The sequence below is a fragment of the Pristiophorus japonicus genome, chromosome 2, assembly GCF_044704955.1.
Source record: "Pristiophorus japonicus isolate sPriJap1 chromosome 2, sPriJap1.hap1, whole genome shotgun sequence".
Classification (NCBI taxonomy): domain Eukaryota; kingdom Metazoa; phylum Chordata; class Chondrichthyes; family Pristiophoridae; genus Pristiophorus; species Pristiophorus japonicus.
In genome coordinates, this window is record NC_091978.1 from 223401318 (window position 1) to 223423191 (window position 21874).

The following is a 21874-nucleotide window of genomic DNA, read 5'->3' on the forward strand; positions in this document are numbered from 1 at the left end:
TCTTTCCTAACCTCTTTGTATTAGTTTTGCCACCTCATTTGTTTTCTATGTAGTTTGTGTATGCTCTTTTCTTTAGCTTCAATTTTTCCCTCACCTCTTTATTCATCCATATCATATTATTGGTTAGCATATTCTTGTTTTGGAGCAGAATAGATTTTTTTTGGACTCTTATTGATCACCGGTTAAAATATTTCCTACTACTGTGCTCTCTCGGTTTGTCAATATTCATATGTTCCATTCTCATTCCCTTAAAATCAGCTTATTTCTAATCTATTACTTTGGGCTTTGCCGTACTTATGTAGTAATAGGGCACATTATTAGGAGAATAGATACAGTTCTCTGCAGCCGTGAGCGTGAGTCCCAAAGGCTGTGCTGCCTGCCCGGTGCCAGGGTTAAGGACATCTCCTGAGGGGTGGAGAGGAACTTGGAGTGGGAGGGGGTAGATCCAGTTGTCGTGGTCCACATGGGTACCAATAACAGATAGGACAGACAAGACGGTTCTGCTGAGGGATTATGAGCAGCTAGGAGCCAAATTTAAAAACCAGAACCACAAAAGGTATTAATCTCTGGATTACCATCCAAGCCACGAGCAAATTTACATAGGTTAAATAAGATCGGAGAGCTAAACTCGTGGCTCAAAGCCTGATATGGGAGAAATGGGTTCTGGTTCCTGGGGCACTGGCACCAGTACCGAGGTAAGAAGGAGCTGTTCCGTCGGGACGGACTCCACTTGGAACGTGTTGGGGCTAGGGTCTTGGCGAACCGGAGGATTGCGAAATTTTTTAAGCCAGCAGAGAACGACTAAAAAAATGATTGAAAGGGAAGATAGATTATGAAAGTAAATTAGCATGAAATATAAAAAGATAGTAAGAGTTTCTACAGGTACATAAAAAGGAAAGGAGTAGCTAAGTAAATGTTGGTCCCCTAGTGGATGAGGAATTAATAATGGAGAAGCAGGGAAATGGCAGAGACGTTGAAATAAACATTTTGTATTAGTCTTCACGGTAGAAGACACAAACATCACAATAGTGGATCAAGGGGCTATAAGTAGGGAGGAACTTAATACAATCACTATCGCTAATGTAGTAGTACTAGGTAAAATAATGGGACTAAAGGCGGACAAGTCCCCTGGACCTAGCATTACATCCTAGGGTCTTGAGAAGTGGCTGCAGAGATAGTGGATGCATTGGTTGTAATCTACCAAAATTCCCTGGATTCTGGAGAGTCCAGCAGATTGGAAAACTGCAAATGTAATGCCCCTATTTAAAAAAGGAGGCAGACAAAAAGCAGGAAACAATAGACCAGTTAGCCTAACCTCTGTTGTTGGGAAAATGCTGGAGTCCATTATAAAGGAAGCAGTAAGTGGGACATTTGGAAAAGCATGATTCAATCAAGCAGAGTCAGCATGGTTTTATGAAAGGCAAATCATGTTTGACAAATTTGCTGGAGTTCTTTGAGGATGGAACAAGCAAGGAGGATAAGGGGGAACCAGTGATGTGGTGTATTTGGATTTCCAGCAGGCATTCGATAAAGTGTCACATAAGAGGTTACTGCACAAGATAAAAGCTCACGGGGTTGGGGGTAAAATACTAGCATGGATAGAGGATTGGCTAACTAACAGAAAACAGATTAGAGATAAATGGTTCATTTTCTGGTTAGCAAACAGTGACTAGTGGGATGCCACAGGGAACGGTGCTGGGTCCTCAACTATTTACAATCTATATTAATGGCTTGGATGAAGGGACCGAGTGTAATGTAGCCAAGTTTGCTGATGATACAAAGATGGGTGGGAAAGCAAATTGTGAGGACACAAAAAAATCTGCAAAGGGATAGACAGGCAAAGTGAGTAGGCAAAAATTTGGCAGATGGAGTATAATGTGGGAAAATGTGAGGTTATCCACTTTGGCAGAAATAATAGAAGTGAAAATTATAATTTGAATGGAGAAAAATTGCAAAGTGCTGCAGTAGAGAGAGCTGGGGGTCCTTGTGCATGAAACACAAAAGGTTAGTATGCAGGTACAGCAAGTAATCAGGAAGGCAAATGGAATGTTGACCTTTATTGCAAGGGGGAGAGAGTATAAAAGCAGAGAAGTCCTGCTTAACTGTTTGGGTATTGGGGAGGCCACACCTGGAGTAAAGAGAGAAACAAAAAATAGGTGCAGGAGTAGGCCATTCAAGTCTGCACCACCATTCGATAAGATCATGACTGATCATTCACCTCAGTGCCCCTTTCCTGCTTTCTCTCCATACCCCTTGATCCCTTTACCAGTCAGGGCCATATCTAACTCCTGCTTGAATATATCTAACGAACTGGCATCAACAACTCTCTGCGGTAGAGAATTCCACAGGTTAACAACTTAGTGAAGAAATTTCTACTCATCTCGGTCATAAATGGCTTACCCCTTATCCTTAGACTATGATCCCTGCTTCTGGACTTCCCCAACATCGGGAACATTCTTCCTGCATCTAACCTGTCTAGTCCAGTCAGAATTTTATATGTTTCTATGAGATCTCCTCTCATTCCTCTAAACTCCAGTGAATACAGGCCCAGTCGATCCAGTCTCTCCTCATTAGTCCTGCCAGCCTAGGAATCAGTCTGGTGAACCTTCGCTGCACTCCCTCAATAACAAGAACGTCCTTCCACAGATTAGGAGATCAAAATTGAACACAATATTCCAGGTGAGGCCTCACCAAGACCCTGCACAACTGCATTAAGACCTCCCTGTTCCGATTCTCAAATCCCCTAGCGTACAGTTTTGGTCTCCGCATTGCATTGGAGGCTGTTCAGAGAAGGTTCACTTAGGTTGATTCCAGAGATGAGGGGATTGACTTATGAAGATAGGTTAAGTAGTTTGTGCCTATATTCATTGGCGTTCAGAAGATCTTATTGAAACTTATAAAATAATGAGGTGGCTCGATAAGCTCGATGCAGAGAGGATATTTCCACGCATAAGGGAAACTAAAACTAGGGGACATAGTCTTAGAATAAGGGGCCAGCCATTTAAAACTGAGACGAGGAGAAATTTCTTCTGAGGGTTGTAAATGTATGGAATTCTCTGTCCCAGAGCGCTGTAGAGGCTGGGTCATTGAATATAGTTAAGGCTGAGAGAGACTCAGATTTTTGAGCAATAAGGGAGTGAAGGGTTATGGGGAGCAGGCGGGAAATGAAGCAGAGTCCATGATCGGATCAGCCATGGTCTTATTGAATGGCAGAGCAGGCTCGAGGGGCCAAATGACCTACTCCTGCTTCTATTTCTTATGAACCGAATAACTAGGGCGGCAGAGAGAACTTTAAATTAATTAGTGTGGGTGGGTGGGGGGAAGGGTTCAGGTGAGCAGAAACCTAAAAGCTCAAAGAACAAGGTGAAGGCAATAGAGCAGGGTAGCATTGGGGGCGGGGAAACGAAAACTAGAGCGTGACAGGAAGGAACAAAATCTATAAACACAAGAGTGCATCAGAAACTGGGACCATAGCAGGAGAAAATGGTAAGAAAACACATTTAAAAGCTCTTTATTTGAATACACGCAGCATTCGTAACAAATTAGATGAGCTGTCGGCACAAATAGTTACAAATGGGTATGATCCGATAGCCATAACACAGACGTGGTTGCAAGGTGACCAAGACTGGGAACTAAACATTCAGGGGTACTTGACAATTCGGAAGGACAGACAGAAAGGAAAAGGAGGTGGGGTAGCTCTGTTGATGGAATCACTGCGTAGTGAGACCCGATATTGGCTCAAATGATCAGGATGTTGAAACAGTTTGGGTGGAGATAAGGAATAAGGAGAAAAAGTCACTGGTAGGCGTAGTCTATAGGCTCCATAACAATAGCAACTCTGTTGGTCAGAGTATAAATCAAGAAATAGTGGGGGCTTGTAAAATGGGAACAGCAATAACCATAGGTGATTTTAATCTCCATATTGATTGGACAAATCAAATTGGCCAGGGTAGCCTTGAAGAAGTTCATAGAGTGCATAAGGGACGGATTCCTCAAGCAGTATGTAACGGAACCAACCAGAGGGCAGGTTATCTTAGATCTGGTCCTGCGTTTATTAATCCTGTATCATTACAATCTCCTAGTAAAGGATCCCCTTGGAACAGTGGTGTACATTTAAGGAGATATTTCACAACTCTCAAGAAAAATATATTCCCGTGAGGAGGAAAGGGTGTCAAGAGAATAGATAGCTATCCGTGGTTAACTAAAGAAATAAAGGATGGTATCCAATTAAAAACAAGGGCATACAAAGTGGCCAAAACTAGTGGGAGGACAGAAGATTGGGAAGCTTTTGAAAGGCAGCAAAGAATGACTAAAAAAATGATTTAGGGAAAATTGACCATGAAAATAAACTAGTACAAAATATCAAAACAGATAGCAAGAGTTTCTACAGGTATATAAAAAGGAAAAGAGTGGCGAAAATAAATGTTGGTTCCCCCAGAGGACGACCGGGAATTAATGATGGGGAATGTGGAGATGGCAGAAACTCTGAACAAATATTTTGTATCAGTTTTTACAGTAAAGGACACTAAAAAGTATCCCAACAATGGATAGTTAAGGGGCTATAGGGGAGTAGGAACTTAACACAATCACTAAGGAGGTGGTACTCAGTAAGATAATGGGACTGAAGGCGGTTAAATCCCCTGGACCTGATGGCTTGCATCCTAGGGTCTTAAGAGAAGTAGCAGCAGGGATAGCAGATGCATTGGTTGTAATTTACCAAAATTCCCTGGATTCTGGAGAGGTCCCAGCAGATTGGAAAACTGCAAATCTAACACCCCTATTTAAAAAAGGAGGCAGACAAAAAGCAGGAAACTATAGACCAGTTATCCTAACATCGATGGTTGAGAAAATGTTGGAGTCCATTATTAAAGCAGTAGCAGGACATTTGGAAAAGCATAATTCCGCCAGGCAGTCAGCATGGATTTATGAAGGGGAAGTCATGTTTGACAAATTTGCTGGAATTCTTTGAGGATGTAACGAACAGGGTGGATAAAGAGGAACTAGTGGGTGTGGTGTATTTGGACTTCCAGAAGGCATTTGACAAGGTGTCACATAATAGGTTACTGCACAAGATAAAAGTTCAAGGGGTTGGGGTAATATATTAGCATGGAGGGGATTGGCTAACTAAAAGAAAACAAACAGAGTCGGGATAAATGGTTCATTCTCGGGTTGGCAATCAGTAACTAGTGGGGTGCCGCAGGGATCAGTGCTCAGACCCCAACTATTTACAATCTATATTAACGACTTGGATGAAGGGACAGAGTGTAACGTAGCCACGTTTGCTGACGATACAAAGATGGGAGGAAAAGCAATGTGCGATGACACAAAAAACCTGCAAAAGGACATACAGGCTAAGTGAGTGGGCAAAAATTTGGCAGATGGAGTTATAATTTTGAAATGTGTGAGGTTATGCACGTTGGCAGAAACAATCGAAGAGCAAGTTATTATTTAAAATGGAGAAAAATTACAAAGTGCTGCAGTATAGCGGGATCTGGTGCATGAAACACAAAAGGATAGTATGCAGGTACACCAAGTGATCAGGAAGGCCAATGGAATCTTGGCCTTTATTGCAAAGGGGATGGAGTATAAAAGCAGGGAAATCTTGCTACAGCTATACAGGGTATTGGAATACTGCGTAGAGTTTTGGTTTCCATATTTAAGAAAGGATATACTTGCTTTGGAGGCAGATCAGAGAAGGTTCACAATGTTGATTCCGGAGATGAAGGGATTGACTTCGGAGATGAAGGGATTGACTTATGTGGATAGGTTGAGTAGGTTGGGCCTCTACTCATTGGAATTCAGAAGAATGAGAGGTGATCTTATCGAAACGTATAAGATTATGAGGGGGCTTGACAAGGTGGATGCAGAGAGGATGTTTCCACTGATAGGGGAGACTAGAACTAGGGGACATAATCTTAAAATAAGGGGCCGCCCATTTAAAACTGAGGTGAAGAGGAATTTCTTCTGAGGGTTGCAAATCTGTGGAAGCTGGGTCACTGAATAAATTTAAGACAGAGATAGGCAGTTTCTTAACCGATAAGGCTATAAGGGGTTATGGGGAGCGGGCAGACAAGTGGACCCGAGTCTTTGATCGGATCAGCCATGATCGTATTAAATGGCAGAGCAGGCTTGAAGGGCTGTATGGCCTACTCCTGCTCCTATTTCTTATGTCCTTCTCAATCTTGGCCTTAAACCTCATTATGTTGTGAGCACTATTGTCTAGATGTTGCCCTACTCTTACTTCCCTTATCTGCTCTGGTTCATTTCCCATTACTAGCTCCAGCAGTGATTCATCTAATTGGGCATCTTACATACTTGGTAAGAAAGAAGTCCAAACACACACTACATTCCTTCCCCGCCCCCCCCCCCCCCTTTACCTATTTAAAATTCTCATCCTTGTGTTTAAATCCTTCCAACGATTCTCACTTCCCCATTTCTGTAGCCTCCTCCACCTCTCGTCTAAGCTGTCCATTCCTGACGCTAGCCTCTTGTGCACATCCCCTTCACCTCACCATTGGCAGCTATGGATTCAGTCATCAATACCGCATTCTTTGGAATGTCCTCTCTAAAGGTGCTATATAAATGCACGTTACTGTAGTTGGAAAAAAAAAACAAGTGTCCGACTCCCAAATGCGCTTCCCTGGAATTGTATTACAAACGTTATTGGACATACCTTGCTAGATCCTATGTTATGATACTTGTTTTCTAAGAGTCTTTTTACTGGTTCTTCCTCCTTGAACGTGATGAAGCAGAATCCTCTTCGTTCATTCGTCTTGTTGTCAATGGGAAGTTCAATACCTTCAATCTACAAGGGAACCATTCAGGTATATTTCAAGTCTTTGTACACAGTCCTGTTCCAAGTCATGTTCAGTTCACTATTTAAAGAAACTACAATATACTCATTAACAAAATTTTAAGTTGTTTTTTCCAATACAAAAATTGAATCAAACAATTCAAATTAAGCATAACACCATAAAGTGGTAATTTAGAGCTTAAAAATAGTTGAATGATCAAATAATTTTAAATTAAGCAACTTCACAAACGAACATTTCCATCTAACCTCACAATAAAATTGGGTACCCTGTGAATTTCACAGTGAGCATGTATTTATCATCCATATTACTATTGCTTTCTGTGCCATAATTTTTTTGAGTAAAGCTTCAAGTAATAATAGAAAACCCTAGTCAACATTTCCCCAATGCATTTTAATACACAACAACATACATAAGTTTTTATTTATTGTATGTGCAGAGAGAAGCACACTATGCCTGTGAACATCAGCGAAGTAGTCCCTCTAAATTACAGTGCAGGTTTTTGACAGGCCTAAAAATAGAAGCTAGCTATATTTAGTACAAATGGTGGCTGTTTACATCAAACTCTTTCTGCCACTGAGATTATGAGTTACAACTTGCCTCTCCATATGCTCCAAAGTAGTCTTTAACCATTTCTTCTGGTACATCAGGACTTAAGCCACCAACAAAAACTTTTTTAGCTGGCTCCTTGCCTTTTATTGCCTTTGCTCTTTTAGGGTCAATGAGCCTCCCATCCAGCTTGTGTTCCTTCAGTTCCAAGACCTACAAGAGTTTAAGAACAGTTTCTGTACTAAAACTACAATTTTCAGAAACTATACATACTTATTCAATATCAAAATAACTGACTGAACCTTATTTAAAAACGGTCAGGTATTGTTTGCAAGTATTTGTGATAACAAAAATGACAAGTAGATGGGGAAAATGAACTCTTGATCTCTGAAGTTCTTCCATTCTGCTTAAGTCCCAGTTTTGAGTTCAGTGCTCACTCATCTATAGCAACACAAGCAGAAATACTGGCTGTGTTACATCCCCCAACCCTCTCCAGCTTCAAGAGCATTTCTAAAATATCAAGGCCTTATGAAATTTAGCAAATTCATAGTTATTTAAAATTGTACCCCAATCACATCAAGTAGGAACCAAAATAGTTGCCTGGTTTAAATACATTTCTGGTACCATAAGCTATGAAGATAGTCAAACTTCTGCAGCAGAGGTCAGATTCAGGTGCACAGGAGAAGCTCCTACCTCAATCCAATATATTTTTCCCAGCGGGGATCAATAACAAAAAGCACATTTGTGTACTTAAAATGATCACATCCGCTCTTTACTCACCTAGCTTCCTGCCAATTAGAGTCATGACCTGGGGTGAAAAGCAGAGGTCAGTGCCACAAGAACACAAACTGCACGCTTCTTGGTATCATTCCCTGCTGACAACAAATATCTTCAAAAATGGATTGAGTTTTGAACAAAATTCTCACAAGTAAACTATAGTTCATATATGCAACGAAAGAATTTAGGTATAAATCACTGCATTCTAACTCATTTGAAGTAGCATTCTGCAAGTGAATATCCAGACAGCTTTCTGCAAGCTAACTCTTGCATAGCCACTATTTGCAATATGTAAAGTTGCACACGGAACATTCTCACCGCCCCCCCCCCCCCTCAATAATTATGGAGTACCCCCAAGAAACAAAACAAATGAGACATCCCTCCCACCACTGGATGGTTTAACACAATTGAGGTTGAGGTTACTTACAGAAAAGGCATGAATCAAGTACCAGACCAGTAGCACATCCGAACTAGGACATCGTAAATACTTGAAAAACTACTGATTTCACTAAACACTGCAACCAAAAGAGGGAAACCAAATTCTACAGCTCAGTAAGGTTTGTGTTTGTAAATGTCACAACTGGATATTCAGATTTTCAAAGAGTTGATACCCATTTGTAACATTCTATTGTAAACATTTCCCAATACAACTTTTATCCAGACACACACACATTTTGATGTGATTTGTAGCAGTATTAGAATTTACCCTGTCCACACTTGCAGGTTCTCTGAATAGTACAAAACCAAATCCTCTTGACCGCCCCGTCACCGCGTCCATCTTTATGGTACAGTCCACTACTTCACCGAACCTGGACAAGTAATCTGTCAAATCCTTCTTGCTTGTATCCCAGCTAAGACCCCCAATGAACATTTTTCTGTGAACAATAATATGTATAGTGACCTTGACAATCCTGTTATTTTAATACGATATTTATAATTAAACAAATTGCAACATATAGTAAAAGTTAAACAAGTTTATTCAAGTGATCTTAACAGGTTATAGTGCCTGGTGGAGAAGTTGTTCGTTTCCACGTCTTTTGGTGGCGTATTTTCATATTTGAACGCTATATATTATGAATGTGTTACATTTTTATTACAAAATGGAATACGTCTGTCGGGTTTCCCCGCCAAATAAAGTATCAAGATACGAACGAGGCCGTAGCTTTATTTTGTAATCATCTTGAAAAATGGGTTCAACGCGGTGCAACAATTCACCGATGTTCAAGATCTCGGGAAAGCGATTAACGAAAAGCCTGGCGAGTTCAGCGATGAACCAGCGAGGCCACATTCGCATTCCTCCTCCACTGCAAGAAATACCCAACCGCAAACAGAAAGCAGACAGACGCGGGGAGGAGAGATACTGAAACTAGGTCACACACAGCATGGCGCCGAGTCATTGCGCTACGTATGGAGCCAAATAAACAAAAAACAGAAAGGAAAACCCGGAACAACAGACAATTTAAAAAAAAACTAGACCGTGGGCGCCAATCCGGGGCGGGTCTGTACTCTTCTCTCACACACGCACAAAAAGCAAATTCAAGGAAAGCAAGAGGCGGGGCTTGCGACCGGCCCGTGCTCCGGGCCCGGTATTGGGAGCACGCGGGCGGGCAGAGTTCCGCACCTGGCGGGGGCTCCCCTCCCCTCCCCCAGGCTCATTGGGGTGGGGGAAGAGGAGAGGGAGGTAACTGCCCTCCGGCCGGAGAGTTAACGGGCCTTTTTGTTGATGGTAATGGCCGGTGCCCGGGGGTGGGGTTGGGAACATGAAGACAGACTCCAGGCCGCAAGGACTCGCTCACCCTTCGTCCTCCTCGTTTTTGCTGGCGTTTATTTTGGCTCCTTCGGGGAACTCCTCGGACACCGCCATGCTCTGCTCCATGAGGCCGGCAGACGGCGGGTTGTAACTGTACTGTGGGTCCATGGTGGGAGCGATTCCTTCTGGCGGTGCTCGCCTGGGCGGAGTCCCGCGGGCTGAGGGCAGGGTGGGGAAGAGGAGGAAGGCGGTGACCGAGATACGGGCGCTCTCTGACGGCTCTCGCACGCTGCTGGGACCGAGCTGGCGCCGCCGCCGCTGCTGCTCGACTCACGCTACAAAATGGCGGTCGGAGAGAAAGGGAGAAATCCGGGAACCCGGCCGGCGGCCTCTTATAGTCACCACGTGACCGCCCGCCGCCCAATCGCGTGAGTCTCCGCGCCGCCCGCCGGCCGACCGGCCGGCCCCGCTCTTTGTGTCGCTGTGCTGGGCGCCGACTGTCTGGCGGGCCCTCGGCTCCCGGCCCAGGGCCCAGCGGTTCTCGGGGGGGGAGGACGGACCAGCGGCTGCGGATCACGAGGCTCGAGGCCGGGGAGAGCCGGGAGCGCAGCAACTGCGCAGACTCGGCACCAGTCAGAACACGGGCGACAATGGAGTGGACCCTGGCCGCCCAGACTGGGGGAGAGCACATCACACAATCACAGAGCTATCCAGCCTAATCTCACTTTCCAGCTCTTGGTCGTAGTCTTGTAGGTAAACGGCAGTTCAAGTGCATATCCAAGTACTTTTTAAATGTGGTGAGGGTTTCTTCCTCTACCACCCTTTCAGGCAATGACCCCCACCACTCTGGGTGAAGAAATTTTCCCTCAAATCCCCTCTTAACATCCTACCAATTACTTTAAATCAGGTTGTTGACCCCTCTGCTAAGGGAAATAGGTCCTATCCACTCTAGACCCCTTATCATTTTATACACCTCAATAAAGTCCACTGTTCCAAAGAAAACAAAACCAGCTTAATTAATCTTTCCTCATAGCTAAAATTCTCCAGTCCAGGCAACATCCTTGTAAATCTCCTCTACCCTCCAGCGCAATCACATCGTTCCTGTAATGTGGTATCCAGAAATGCACGCAGTATTCTAGATGTGGCCTAACTAGTGTTTTATACAGATCAAGCATAACCTCCCTGGTCTTGTATTCTATGCCTCAGCTAATAAAGGCAAGTATTTCGTATGCTGCCTTAATCACCTTATCTACCTGACCTGCTACCTTTTGGGATCTGTAGACATGCACTCTGAGGTCCCTTTGTTCCTCTACACTTTTCAGTGTACTACAATTTATTGTGTATTTCCTTGCCTTGTTAGCTCTCCCCAAATGCTTAAACCCACACTTGTCCGGATTGAATTCCATTTGCCATTGTTCTGTCCACCTGACAAGTTCGTTGATATCTTCCTGCAGTCTACACCTTTCTTCATTATCAACCACATGGCCAATTTTTGTATCATCTGCAAACTTCTTAATCATACCCCCTACATTCAAGTTTAAATCATTGATATATATCACAAAAAGCAATGGACCTAGTACTGAGCCCTGCGGCACCCCACTGGAAACAGCCTTCCAGTCACAAAAACACCCATCGATCATTACCCTTTCCTTCCTGCCTCAGCCAATTTTCGATCCAACTTGCCACTTTGCCCTGGATCCCATGGGCTTTTACTTTCGTGACCAATCTGCCATGTAATGGCATCCATATACACTGCATCAATCACACTACCCTCATCGACCCTCCTTGTTAACTCCTCAAAAAATTCAATCAAGTTAGTCAGACATGACCTTCCCTTAACAAATCCATGCTGCCTGTCCTTGATCAATACATGTCTTTCTAAATGAAGATTTATCCTGTCCTTCAGAGTATTTTCCAATAATTTTCCCACTGACTGGCCTGTAATTACTCGGTCTATCCCTTTCTCCATTATTAAACAAAGGTACAATGTTAGCAGTCCTCCTGGACCACACCTGTAGCCAGAGAGGATTGGAAAATGATGATCAGAGCCTCTGCTATTTCATCTTTTGATTCTCTTAATAGCCTGGGATACATTTCATCCAGACCTGGGGATTTACCAATTTCAAAGCTGCTAAGCCCCCTAATACTTCCTCTCTCACTATGTTTATTTCATCTAATATTTCACACTCCTCCCTAATTGCAAAGTCTGCATCTTTTGTGAAAACAGACACAAAATATTCATTAAGAACCATACCCACATCTTCCACCTCCACACATACATTACCTTTATGGTCTCTAATAGGCCCTACTCTTTCTTTAGTTATCCTCTTGCTCTTCATGTATTTATTAAACATCTTTGGGTTTTCCTTGATTTTACTTAACAAAATGTTGTCATGCTCTCTTTGCTTTCCTAATTTCCTTTTTAATTGCACCCCTGCATTTTCTATACTCCTCCAGAGTTTCTGCAGTATTGAGCCTTCAGTATCTGATATAAGCCTCCTTTTTTTCTCTACTCTACCCTGTATGTCCCTTGACATCCAGGAGCTCTAGATTTGTTTGTGCCACCTTTTTCTTTGTGGGAACATACTTGCTCTGAACCCTCAGGATCTCCTCTTTGAATGCCTCCCACTGCTCTGATACTGATTTACCTTCAAGTAGCTGTTTCCAGTTCACTTTGGTTAAATCCCATCTTAGCTTAGCAAAATTGGCTTTTCCCCAATTGAGAACTTTTATTCCTGGTCTATCTTTGTCCTTTTCCATAACTACCCTAAATCTAACTGAATTATGAACTAGCACCAAAATGCTCTTCCACTGATATCCCTTCCACCTGCCCAGCTTCATTTGGGGGTGGGCGGGAAGAGGAGAGGGAAGGAGGAGAGGTGGGAAGGGAAGATTAGAGGGAGAGGGGAGAGCGAGCGAGTGATGTTGATTGTGGTATAAATATTGGCCAGCATCCAGGGAGAACTCCTCTACTCCTCTTTAAATAGTGCCTTGGGATCTTTACATCCACTTGCGAGAGTTAACAGGGCCTCGGTTTAACATCTCATTAGAAAACGGCACCTCTGGCAGTGCAGCACCCATTCAGCACTGTACTGTCAACTTAAGAGTCTCTGGAGTGAGGCTTGAACCCACAACCTTCTGACTCAAAGACAAAAGTGTGACCATGGAGCCAATGCAACATCTAAAGTAACTTCTAACTATTCTCCTGCATTTAAACCTCCTCGCAGCTTTTGATTGACTTCATTGTTCTTGCAACAATACATTATAAATGACTATTTTTTTTATATCATCTGTTCTTAGCCAAAAGGAACTGAGAATTCCTAGAAAGACTTACATTTATATAGCGCCTTTCACGACCACCGAATGTCTCAAAGTGTTTTACAGCTAATGATGTACTTTTGAAGTGTAGTTACTTGTAATGTGGGAAACACAGCAGCCAATGCACAGCAATTCTCACAAACAGCAATGTGATAATGACCAGATAAACTGTTTATGTTATGCTGATTGAGGGATAAATATTGGCCAGGATACCGGGAATAACTCCCCTGCTCTTCTTCGAAATAGTGCCAACGGGATCTTTTAGATCCACCTGAGAGGAGGTGGATGGGGCCTCAGTTTAATGGCACCTCCGACAGTGCAGCACTCCCTCAGCACTGCACTGGAGTGTCAGCCTAGATTTATGTGCTCAAGTTCCTGGAATGGGATTTGAACCCACAACCTTCTGACTCAGGTGAGTGTGCTACCCACTGAGCCACAGCTGGCACTAGCACAATGAGTGTGAGCTGTTGAGCAACTGCCAAGACAGGCTAACAAATTTCTTATTATTTATAGTCATTGGGAAAACAACATCAAAACTACCTTATTAGCATTTTAACCACCTGACGCCTCTACCCTTTCTTAAACTTGTATGAATATAACTTTGAAAATGTGCAGGATGCATTCCTAGTGTAACTGCTGGTATTGTGCCTGCCAGTATCCTCTGGAGCTAATTGTATTATAGTTTGTGGGTTCTCGTTTGCATGGGGCCGAGCAGTGCCAATGCTGGAAACTGGCATCTGACCACTATTGGGCCAGTATTGAGAGCTCCACACAGACACAATACAATCCTCCTCACCCTCTATGTAAAGGGGCCAAAGATTTTATTAAAAATCTTTCCTGGCCTGAATTAAATGCAACAATGGGTGTGGGAGTGAAATTATAAGATTTTTCTCTTGGAAATACCTAAATGGGCCAAATGGCCACCTTTATCCTTAATCATCATCTGAATGAGACATGAAGTCATCAGGTATGGTAGCATAGTGGTTATGCATAGAGGCCTTTAGTAATCGGAGACATGTTCAAGCTTGTGGATTTGAATTCAGTTAATTAAATAAATCTGGAATAAAAAGCTATCTGATTGTTGTAAAAACCCAACTAGTTCACTAATGTGCTTTAGGGGAGGAAACCTGCCAACCTTACCCAGTCTGACCTATATGTGACTCCAGATCCACAGCAATATGATTGACTCTTAACTTCCCTCTGAAATGGCCTAGCAAGCCACATAGTTGTATCGAACTGCTACAAAAACTACAATAAGAATAAAACCGTACAGTATCGACCATCAGATTCGGACATGACAAAGACATACCCAGTCCAGTCGACCCTGCAAAGTTATCCTCACTAACATCTGGGGACTTAGGCCAAAATTGATTAGCTGTCACACAGACTGGTCAAGCAACAGTCTTGGCAGTCATATAGTATCATTTCTATCAGCCACGTCTCAAACTCCTTCATCACCATTCACCATCACCATGGGTGTGAGAATTTTAAAATTGAGGCATTGCTGGACCGGGATCCAATGTAGGTCAGCGAACAAAGAGCTGATGGATGAATGGATCTTGGTGTAAGTTAGAATACGGGCAGCAGAGTTTTGGATTAGCTCAAGTTTATGGAGGGGGTGAACTTCAATGCACACAAGTTCCAAAGCTCAATCAGTGGATGGAGAGATAGTAGATGCAAATTAATATAGGGAAATGTAAAGTTGTGAGATTTGGAATAGGGAAGGATGATTTGGCTAAATTAGGAATATACTTGAGATATTGAAGTAAGAGAAATTTGGGGTCTTACTGGACAGGTCACTAAAACCATAAGCACAATGTTCTCAGGTGATTAAAAAAGCAAACAGAATGTTGGTGCAATTTTGGTCTCCCTATTTCAAAAGGATATTGAGTTATTGGAGGGGATACAGACAAGGATTGTATGGTTGATCCCGAAAATAAGGGAATTACTACCCTCAATTTTTGTCCTGAAAAGAGATTGAGAGCAGGCTATGATAGTGGTGTTTAAAACGATGAAACGTTTGGATAAATTGGATCCAAGTAACCTTTTCGGCCTTGTACATAATTTAAGCATTTTGGGTCAAATTTACAAATTAAGTACAAGAAAATAGGTGAAGAAGGAAAAAGACAGGTTCTTGTAAACAAATGGGATCCTGGGTTATTAGCAATGTACCAAAGGAAATGCTATGATGATCATCATCATCATAGGCAGTCTCTCGAAATCGAGGAAGACTTGCTTCCAGTCCCAAAGTGAGTTCTTTGATGGCTGAACAGTCCAATATGAGAGCCACAGACCCTGTTACAGGTGGGACAGACATTTGTTGAGGGAAGGGATGGGTGAGGCTGGTTTGCCCTGCGCTCCTTCCGCTATGAATAGATGGGCTAGATGGACCAACGGTCTTCTGCCTTAAACTGTTTTACTAAATGTATCCAACTTGATGACGAGCCTTTTTAACGTATTTAAAAAAAATCAAATCAACAATTCCAGTGGTTTGGGAACAAAACCTCACGACAGGTTCTTGATTTCCCTTTTAGATTTTATGCCGACGAACAGATCGCCGGCCCCTTTAAGGTGAGATGAGCTGCTGACTGGCCGGCTTTCAATTGTCAGAAAGCGCTGTGTATCCACGGCCATGGTGGCGACTGGTGTTCCTGCAGCCGTGCGTGTGTTTCTGGTGGATATCGAGGGGACTACGACACCCATCTCCTTTGTAAAGGTAAAGGGGAGAACGCGTGCGGTAACTTTACAACATGAGGCACCTGTTTTAAGGGGTAAATAGTGGAGGGTGCTTGTTCCCCGCTGTACCGGGCGCCATTCACTGAGCCACAGCTCGACTTCTTGTGTCAGGAGCGCTGCCGCTCCCCACCACGTGTGGCTCCTCCGGGCAGCTGCTGCTGTACCAGCACAGTATTGGCGTCTTCCTGAGCAGCAGCAAGGGTGGCTGCTCCAGACAGCTAGCAGTAATTGTTAAAATACTGAGGTTTACATATCTAAAATGAGGTTCCGGGGCAATGGTCATTGTTTCATTTCTCGGAGAAATAAACTGCCGCACTTGCACTCTAGATCTGGATAGATTTTAGCAGAGAGCATTCATACATCTGTTCTCTTCTTTTAGTTCGAAGCTCAAAATCTTGTGCTTTTTAAGTATTCCTGGTACCTTAGTTTAAATTCTACAGGATGCTGGTCACTTTCCCGACGAGGAAGCCGGAAGTGAGGGGTGGGGGCAGGAACTTGGTATGGGGCAGGACATGGGGAGGGTCTTAACCTGTGAGAGTGAGCTCTCTCCTATCTGGGGTCAGCAGTCAGAATGGCTCGAATTACACTTTGCAAAGTCACTGATTACGTAGGCAGGGCACATTCCAGAGAAACTGCTGGGTGGTCCCCTTGGAGGAGAAGACACAATCAGTCATGTGATCAAGGGGACCCAATCAGCATTTTTCTGTTACAAATATAACGCTTTTATCGTAGTAAAACATCCCAAGGCGCTTCACAGGAGCATTATCAAACAAAATTTGACACAGAGCCACATCAGGAGATATTAGGACAGGTAACCAAAAGCTTGGTCAAAGAGGTAGGTTTTAAGGAGTGTCTTAAAGGAAGAGAGAGAGGCAGAGAGTTTTAGGGAGGGAATTCCAGAGTTAACGACCTTGGCAGCTGAAAGCACGGCTGCCAATGGTGGTGCGATTAAAATCTGGGATGCGCAAGAGGCCAGAATTGGAGGAGCGCAAAGATCTCGGACCGCTGTCGGGCTAGAGGTGTTTACAGAGAGGGAGGGTGAGGCCATGGAGGGATTTGAAAATTGAGGCGTTTCTGATCCGGGAGCCAATGCAGGTCAGCGAGCACAGGGGTGATGAGTGATCGGGACTTGGTGCAAGTTAGGATATGCGCAGCAGAGTTTTGGATGAGCACAAGTTTATGGAGGGTGGCCAGGCGAGCATTGTTGAGGCTTCTTGTTAATGGAACAGCATGACTCTCTCCACAACAAACTGCTGAATCCTGCCCTTGCTCACATCCCCTGTTAATTTTAACCGTGACAGGAGTTGGGTGTGTTGTAACTTGTCAAGAGATTTGGGTGTTGTGGTGCATTTACCTGTCATTTTGGCTACCAGTGATCTTAAATACTTACTGGACAAGGGTCATTCTGTAGGGCTGTTAAAGAACAATAATTATATGTATATACCATCTGGAAGTGGGACTCAATTACTTTACGTGAAGTTACAGTGACTGGTTGAGTTCTCTGTCTCCTACAGTACAGTTTAATTCATAGTGCATATATATTTAAACTTTACAAGGTAATTTATAGATTCAGTCACTGCACTTCAGAGTAATTCATTGTACATGAAGTGCTTTGAGATGTTTCTGAGAGATGTGAGTTGGCTTTCTTTGTACGCAAAATGCATTGAAAATGTTCATGTAATGTGGCCAAGACTAGTGGGAGGCCAGAGGATTGGAAAACTTTTAAAAACCAGCAAAGAATGACTAAAAAAATAATAGAGGGAAGATAGATTATGAAAGTAAACTAGCACGAAATATAAAAACAGATAGTAAGAGTTTCTACAGGTACATAAAAAGGAAAAGGGTGGCTAAAGTAAATGTTGGTCCCCGAGAGGATGAGACTGGGGAATTAATAATAGGGAACAGGGAAATGGCAGAGACTTTGAACAAATATTTTGTATCGGTCTTCACGATGGGGGATAATCAAGGGGCTATAGGAAGGTAGGAAACCAATACATTCACTAACACTAAAGAAGTAGTAGTCAGTAAAATAATGGGACTAAAGATGGACAAGTCCCCTGGACCTGATGGTTTGCATCCTAGGGTCCTAAAGGAAGTGGCTGCAGAGATAGTGAATGCATTGGTTGTAATCTACCAAAATTCCCTGGATTCTGGGGAGGTCCCAGCGGATTGGAAAACCGCAAATGTAACGCCCCTATTTAAAAAAAAAAAAGGAGGCAGACACAAAGCAGGAAACTATAGACCGGTTAGCTTAACATCTGTCGTTGGGAAAGTGTTGCAGTCCATTATTAAGGAAGCAGTAACAGGACATTTGGAAAAACATAATTCAATCAAGCAGATTCAGCAAGGTTTTATGAAAGGGAGATCATGTTTGACAAATTTACTGGAGTTCTTTGAGGATGTAACGTGCAGGGTGGATAAGGGGGAACCAGTGGATTTCCAGAAGCATTTGATAAGGTGCCACATAAAAGGTTACTGAACAAGATAAAAGTTCACGGGATTGGGGGTAATATATTAGCATGGATAGAGGATTGGCTAACTAACAGAAAACAGAGAATTGGGATATTTTCCAGTTGGCAAATGGTGACTAGTGAGATGCTGCAGGGATTGGTGCTGGGGGCTCAACTATTTACAATCTAAATGACTTGGCTGAAGGGACTGAATGTCATGTAGCCAAGTTTGCTGATGATACAAAGATGGGTGGAAAAGCAAATATTGAGGAGGACACAAAAAATCTGCAAAGAGATATAGACAGGCTAAGTGAGTGGGCAAAAATTGGCAGATGGAGTATAATGTAGGAAAATGTGAGGTTATCCACTTTGGCAGAAAAAATAGAAAAGCAAATTATAATTTAAGTGGAGAAAAATTGCAAAGTACTTCAGTACAGAGGGACCTGGGGGTCCTTGTGCATGAAACACAAAAAGTTAGTAAGCAGGTACATCAAGTAATCAGGAAGGCAAATGGAATGTTGGCCTTTATTGCAAGGGTGATAGAGTATAAAAGCAGAGAAGTTCTACTACATCTCTACAGGGTATTGGTGAGGCCACACCTGGAGTACTGTATGCAGTTTTGGTCTCTGTATTTAAGGAACGATATACTTGCATTGGAGGCTGTTTTGGGAAGGTTCACTAGGTTGATTCCCGAGAACAGAAAGTTGACTTATGGAGATAAGTTGAGTAGGTTGGGATTATACTCATTGGCGTTCAGAAGAATGTGAGGTGATCTTATCGAAACATATAAGATAATGAGAAGGCTCGACAAGTTGGATGCAGAAAGGATATTTCCACTCATAGCGGAAACTAAAACTAGGGGTCATAGTCTCAGAATAGGGGGCTGCCATTTAAAACTGAGATGAGGAGGAATTTCTTCTCTGAGGGTTGTAAATCTGTGGAATTCTTTGCCCCAGAGAGCTGTGGAGGCTGGGTCATTGAATATATTTAAGGCGGAGATAGACAGATTTTTGAGCGATAAGGGAAAAAGGGTTATGGGGAGCGGGCAGGGAAGTGGAGCTGAGAACATGATCAGATCAGCCATGATATTAAATGGCGGAGCAGGCTTGAGGGGTCAAATGGCCTACTCCTGTTCCTGTTATGTTTGGTGTACATCAACTTACAGTTGTCTTGAATCACTTTATAAGGGACAAAGGTGGATACTGAGCAGAAAGTTTGGGGACGACATTGAAGAGTTTTTTTTTTAAAAAGAGGTTTTGTAGGCAAGGTGAAAAATAAAGAAGTTGCATTAATATATCGCCTGTAACGACCTAAGGACAACCCAAAAAACTTCTCAGCCAATTAAGTACTTTTGAAGCGTAGGGAAAAGTAGCAAGGCATAGTGGGTTTTGGAAGATTATTGCAGATGGCAGGACCATAACTGCTGAAAGATCTTTCTCCAGTAGTGAAGTGGAGGAGCAGTAGCCTAGATTCAGGGCATTGAAGATTGTGGGCTGAGACTTGTATATTTCACAAACAGGGTGCCACATGGCTGTGTAGGGAGTTCAAATGGGGAACGAGGATATTAAAGTCAATATGCTGGGGCACAGATGTAATTAGTGACCATTTGTGGACATAGAGTTCTAAATTATTTGAAGTTTTTGAGTGGCAAGTAAGTGACAAACACATAGATGAGGCTTTTAGGAGCAGAGGGGTTGAAGTAAAGACGTAGGCAAGCAATATTTTCTGGAGATGAACTTGGTGATAACCCAAATGTGGAGTAGGAAGCTCAGCTGAAGATTAAAGAATGCTGCGATTGCACATGAAAATTATTGTAAAGATCTAGATTTCTGCAATGTGCAGCGATTTGTAACAATCACTTTGTGAGCCATTATTAAATCTCTCAACAATTTATTTCTGTGTAAACTGGTACTCCTTGTGGTGTTTAAACTCATATGAATTGTATGTATTTTGAAAACTAGGATGTTTTGTTTCCATACGTCAAAGAAAATGTGAAGGGATACCTCCACGCACACTGGGAGGAGAAGGAATGTCAGGAAGATGTGGAGCTTTTGAGAAAACAGGTAAATCTGACCAGATTGTTACTCCTTAGCTTTTTACTCCTCAGCCATGATCATATTGAATGGTGGTGCAGGCTCGAAGGGCCGAATGGCCTGCTCTTGCACCTATTTTCTATGTTTCTTGTTGCCTTGGTGGACTGAATGGACAATGGTGAAATGTGTTGAGAAGCTGGTGGAGATGTTTCCAATAATGAGTGAAGCAAAAGAGGAAATAGCTGAGGTCTTGACCATGATTTTCCAGTCCTCTTTGGATTCAAGCATGGTGCTAGAGGACTGGAGGACTGCTAATGTGGTACCCTTGTTTAAGAAGGGAGAAAGGGATAGGCCGAGTAATTACAGGCCTGTCAGCCTAACCGCAGTGGTGCAAAAATTATTGGAAAAAATTTTGAAGGACAGGATAAACCTACATTTAGAAAGGCAAGGATTAATTAGGGACAGTCAGCACGGATTTGTTAAGGGAAGATCGTGTTTGACTAACCTGATTGAATTTTTCAAGGTGGTAATGAGGAAGGTCGATGAGGGTAGTGTGTACGATGTAGTATACATGGACTTTAGCAAAGCTTTTGATAAGGTCCCACATGATAGACTGGTCACGAAGGTAAAAGCCATATTATAGGAGGGACATGATTGCATTGGAGAGGGTGCAGAGGAGATTTCCGAGGACGCTGCCTGGAATGGAGAATCTTAGCTATGAGGACAGATTGGATAGACTGGGTTTGTTCTCCTTGGAACAGAGGAGACTGAGGGGAGACCTCATTGAGGTGTATATAATTTTGACAGGCCTGGATATAGTCGATAGCAAGGGCCTATTTCCCTTGGTAGAGGGGTCAATTATGAGGGGGCATAGGTTTAAGGTGGTTGGTGGAAGGATTAGAGCGGATATGAGGGGAAGCTTCTTCACATAGAGAGTTGTGGGGGTCTGGAATTCGTTGCCTGGAAAGGTGGTATAGGCAGAAACCCTCACCACATTTAAAAGGTGCTTGGCAAGGCACTTGAATTGCTGTGACTTGCAGGGTTACAGACTTAGAGCTGGTAAGTGGGATTAGACTGGATAACCTCTTGTTGGCTGGCGCGATACAATGGTAAGTACTTTAATGAATCTAATATGGCCAGACTGATGACCTGGACTAGTTTCGATCACCTGGATGGGTCGGAGAGGAATTTTCCCAGACTTTTTTCCCCTATTGCCCTGGATTTTTACCTGTTTTTTTGCCTTTCCCGCTCCCGAACTTCAACTCGCAGGGGGAGCAAGACTGAGTGGGGGTCTGAGCCATTCGGCCGGGGAGTGCAGCGGGGGGAGCAATCCTTTCGGCCCGGGATTGCATCGGGAGGAGCAGTCCTTTCGGCCCGGAAATCTTCTTCCCTTGCTCCAAAAAGAGTTCCCTGTGGGGGAAAAAAAAGGTATTTTATTGTGTATTCTTA

The 21874-nt window shown here is 43.1% G+C and overlaps 2 protein-coding genes across 9 annotated transcripts in view; one reads left to right on the top strand and one right to left on the bottom strand.

Annotated features, from left to right (window-relative positions):
• Nucleotides 1-10425, bottom strand: part of hnrnpdl (heterogeneous nuclear ribonucleoprotein D-like) — a 23237-nt gene extending 12812 nt beyond the window's left edge. For 3 of the 5 annotated variants that reach the window (XR_011589877.1, XM_070870980.1, XM_070870972.1), the window contains exons 1-4: nt 9935-10420; nt 8845-9013; nt 7413-7574; nt 6674-6805 (exon numbers count right to left, since the gene is read on the bottom strand). Coding sequence is in view for 3 of the 5 variants with exons in the window: in XM_070870980.1 (XP_070727081.1) it covers nt 6674-6805; nt 7413-7574; nt 8845-9013; nt 9935-10056 (585 nt within the window). In the remaining 2 variants the exon portion in view is untranslated. Of the gene's footprint in view, nt 1-6673; nt 6806-7412; nt 7575-8844; nt 9014-9934 lie in introns of all 5 variants that reach the window. The other 2 variants (XR_011589868.1, XM_070870966.1) reach the window with 1 other exon arrangement.
• enoph1 (enolase-phosphatase 1) overlaps nt 9707-21874 on the top strand; it is a 23864-nt gene continuing 11696 nt past the window's right edge. The window contains exons 1-3 of one of the 4 annotated variants that reach the window (XM_070870991.1): nt 9707-10641; nt 15741-15922; nt 20354-20455. In XM_070870991.1, the coding sequence (XP_070727092.1) occupies nt 15839-15922; nt 20354-20455 (186 nt within the window). In that variant the 5' untranslated portion in view covers nt 9707-10641; nt 15741-15838. The remainder of the gene's footprint in view (nt 10642-15740; nt 15923-20353; nt 20456-21874) is intronic. The other 3 variants (XM_070870997.1, XM_070871000.1, XM_070871002.1) reach the window with 3 other exon arrangements.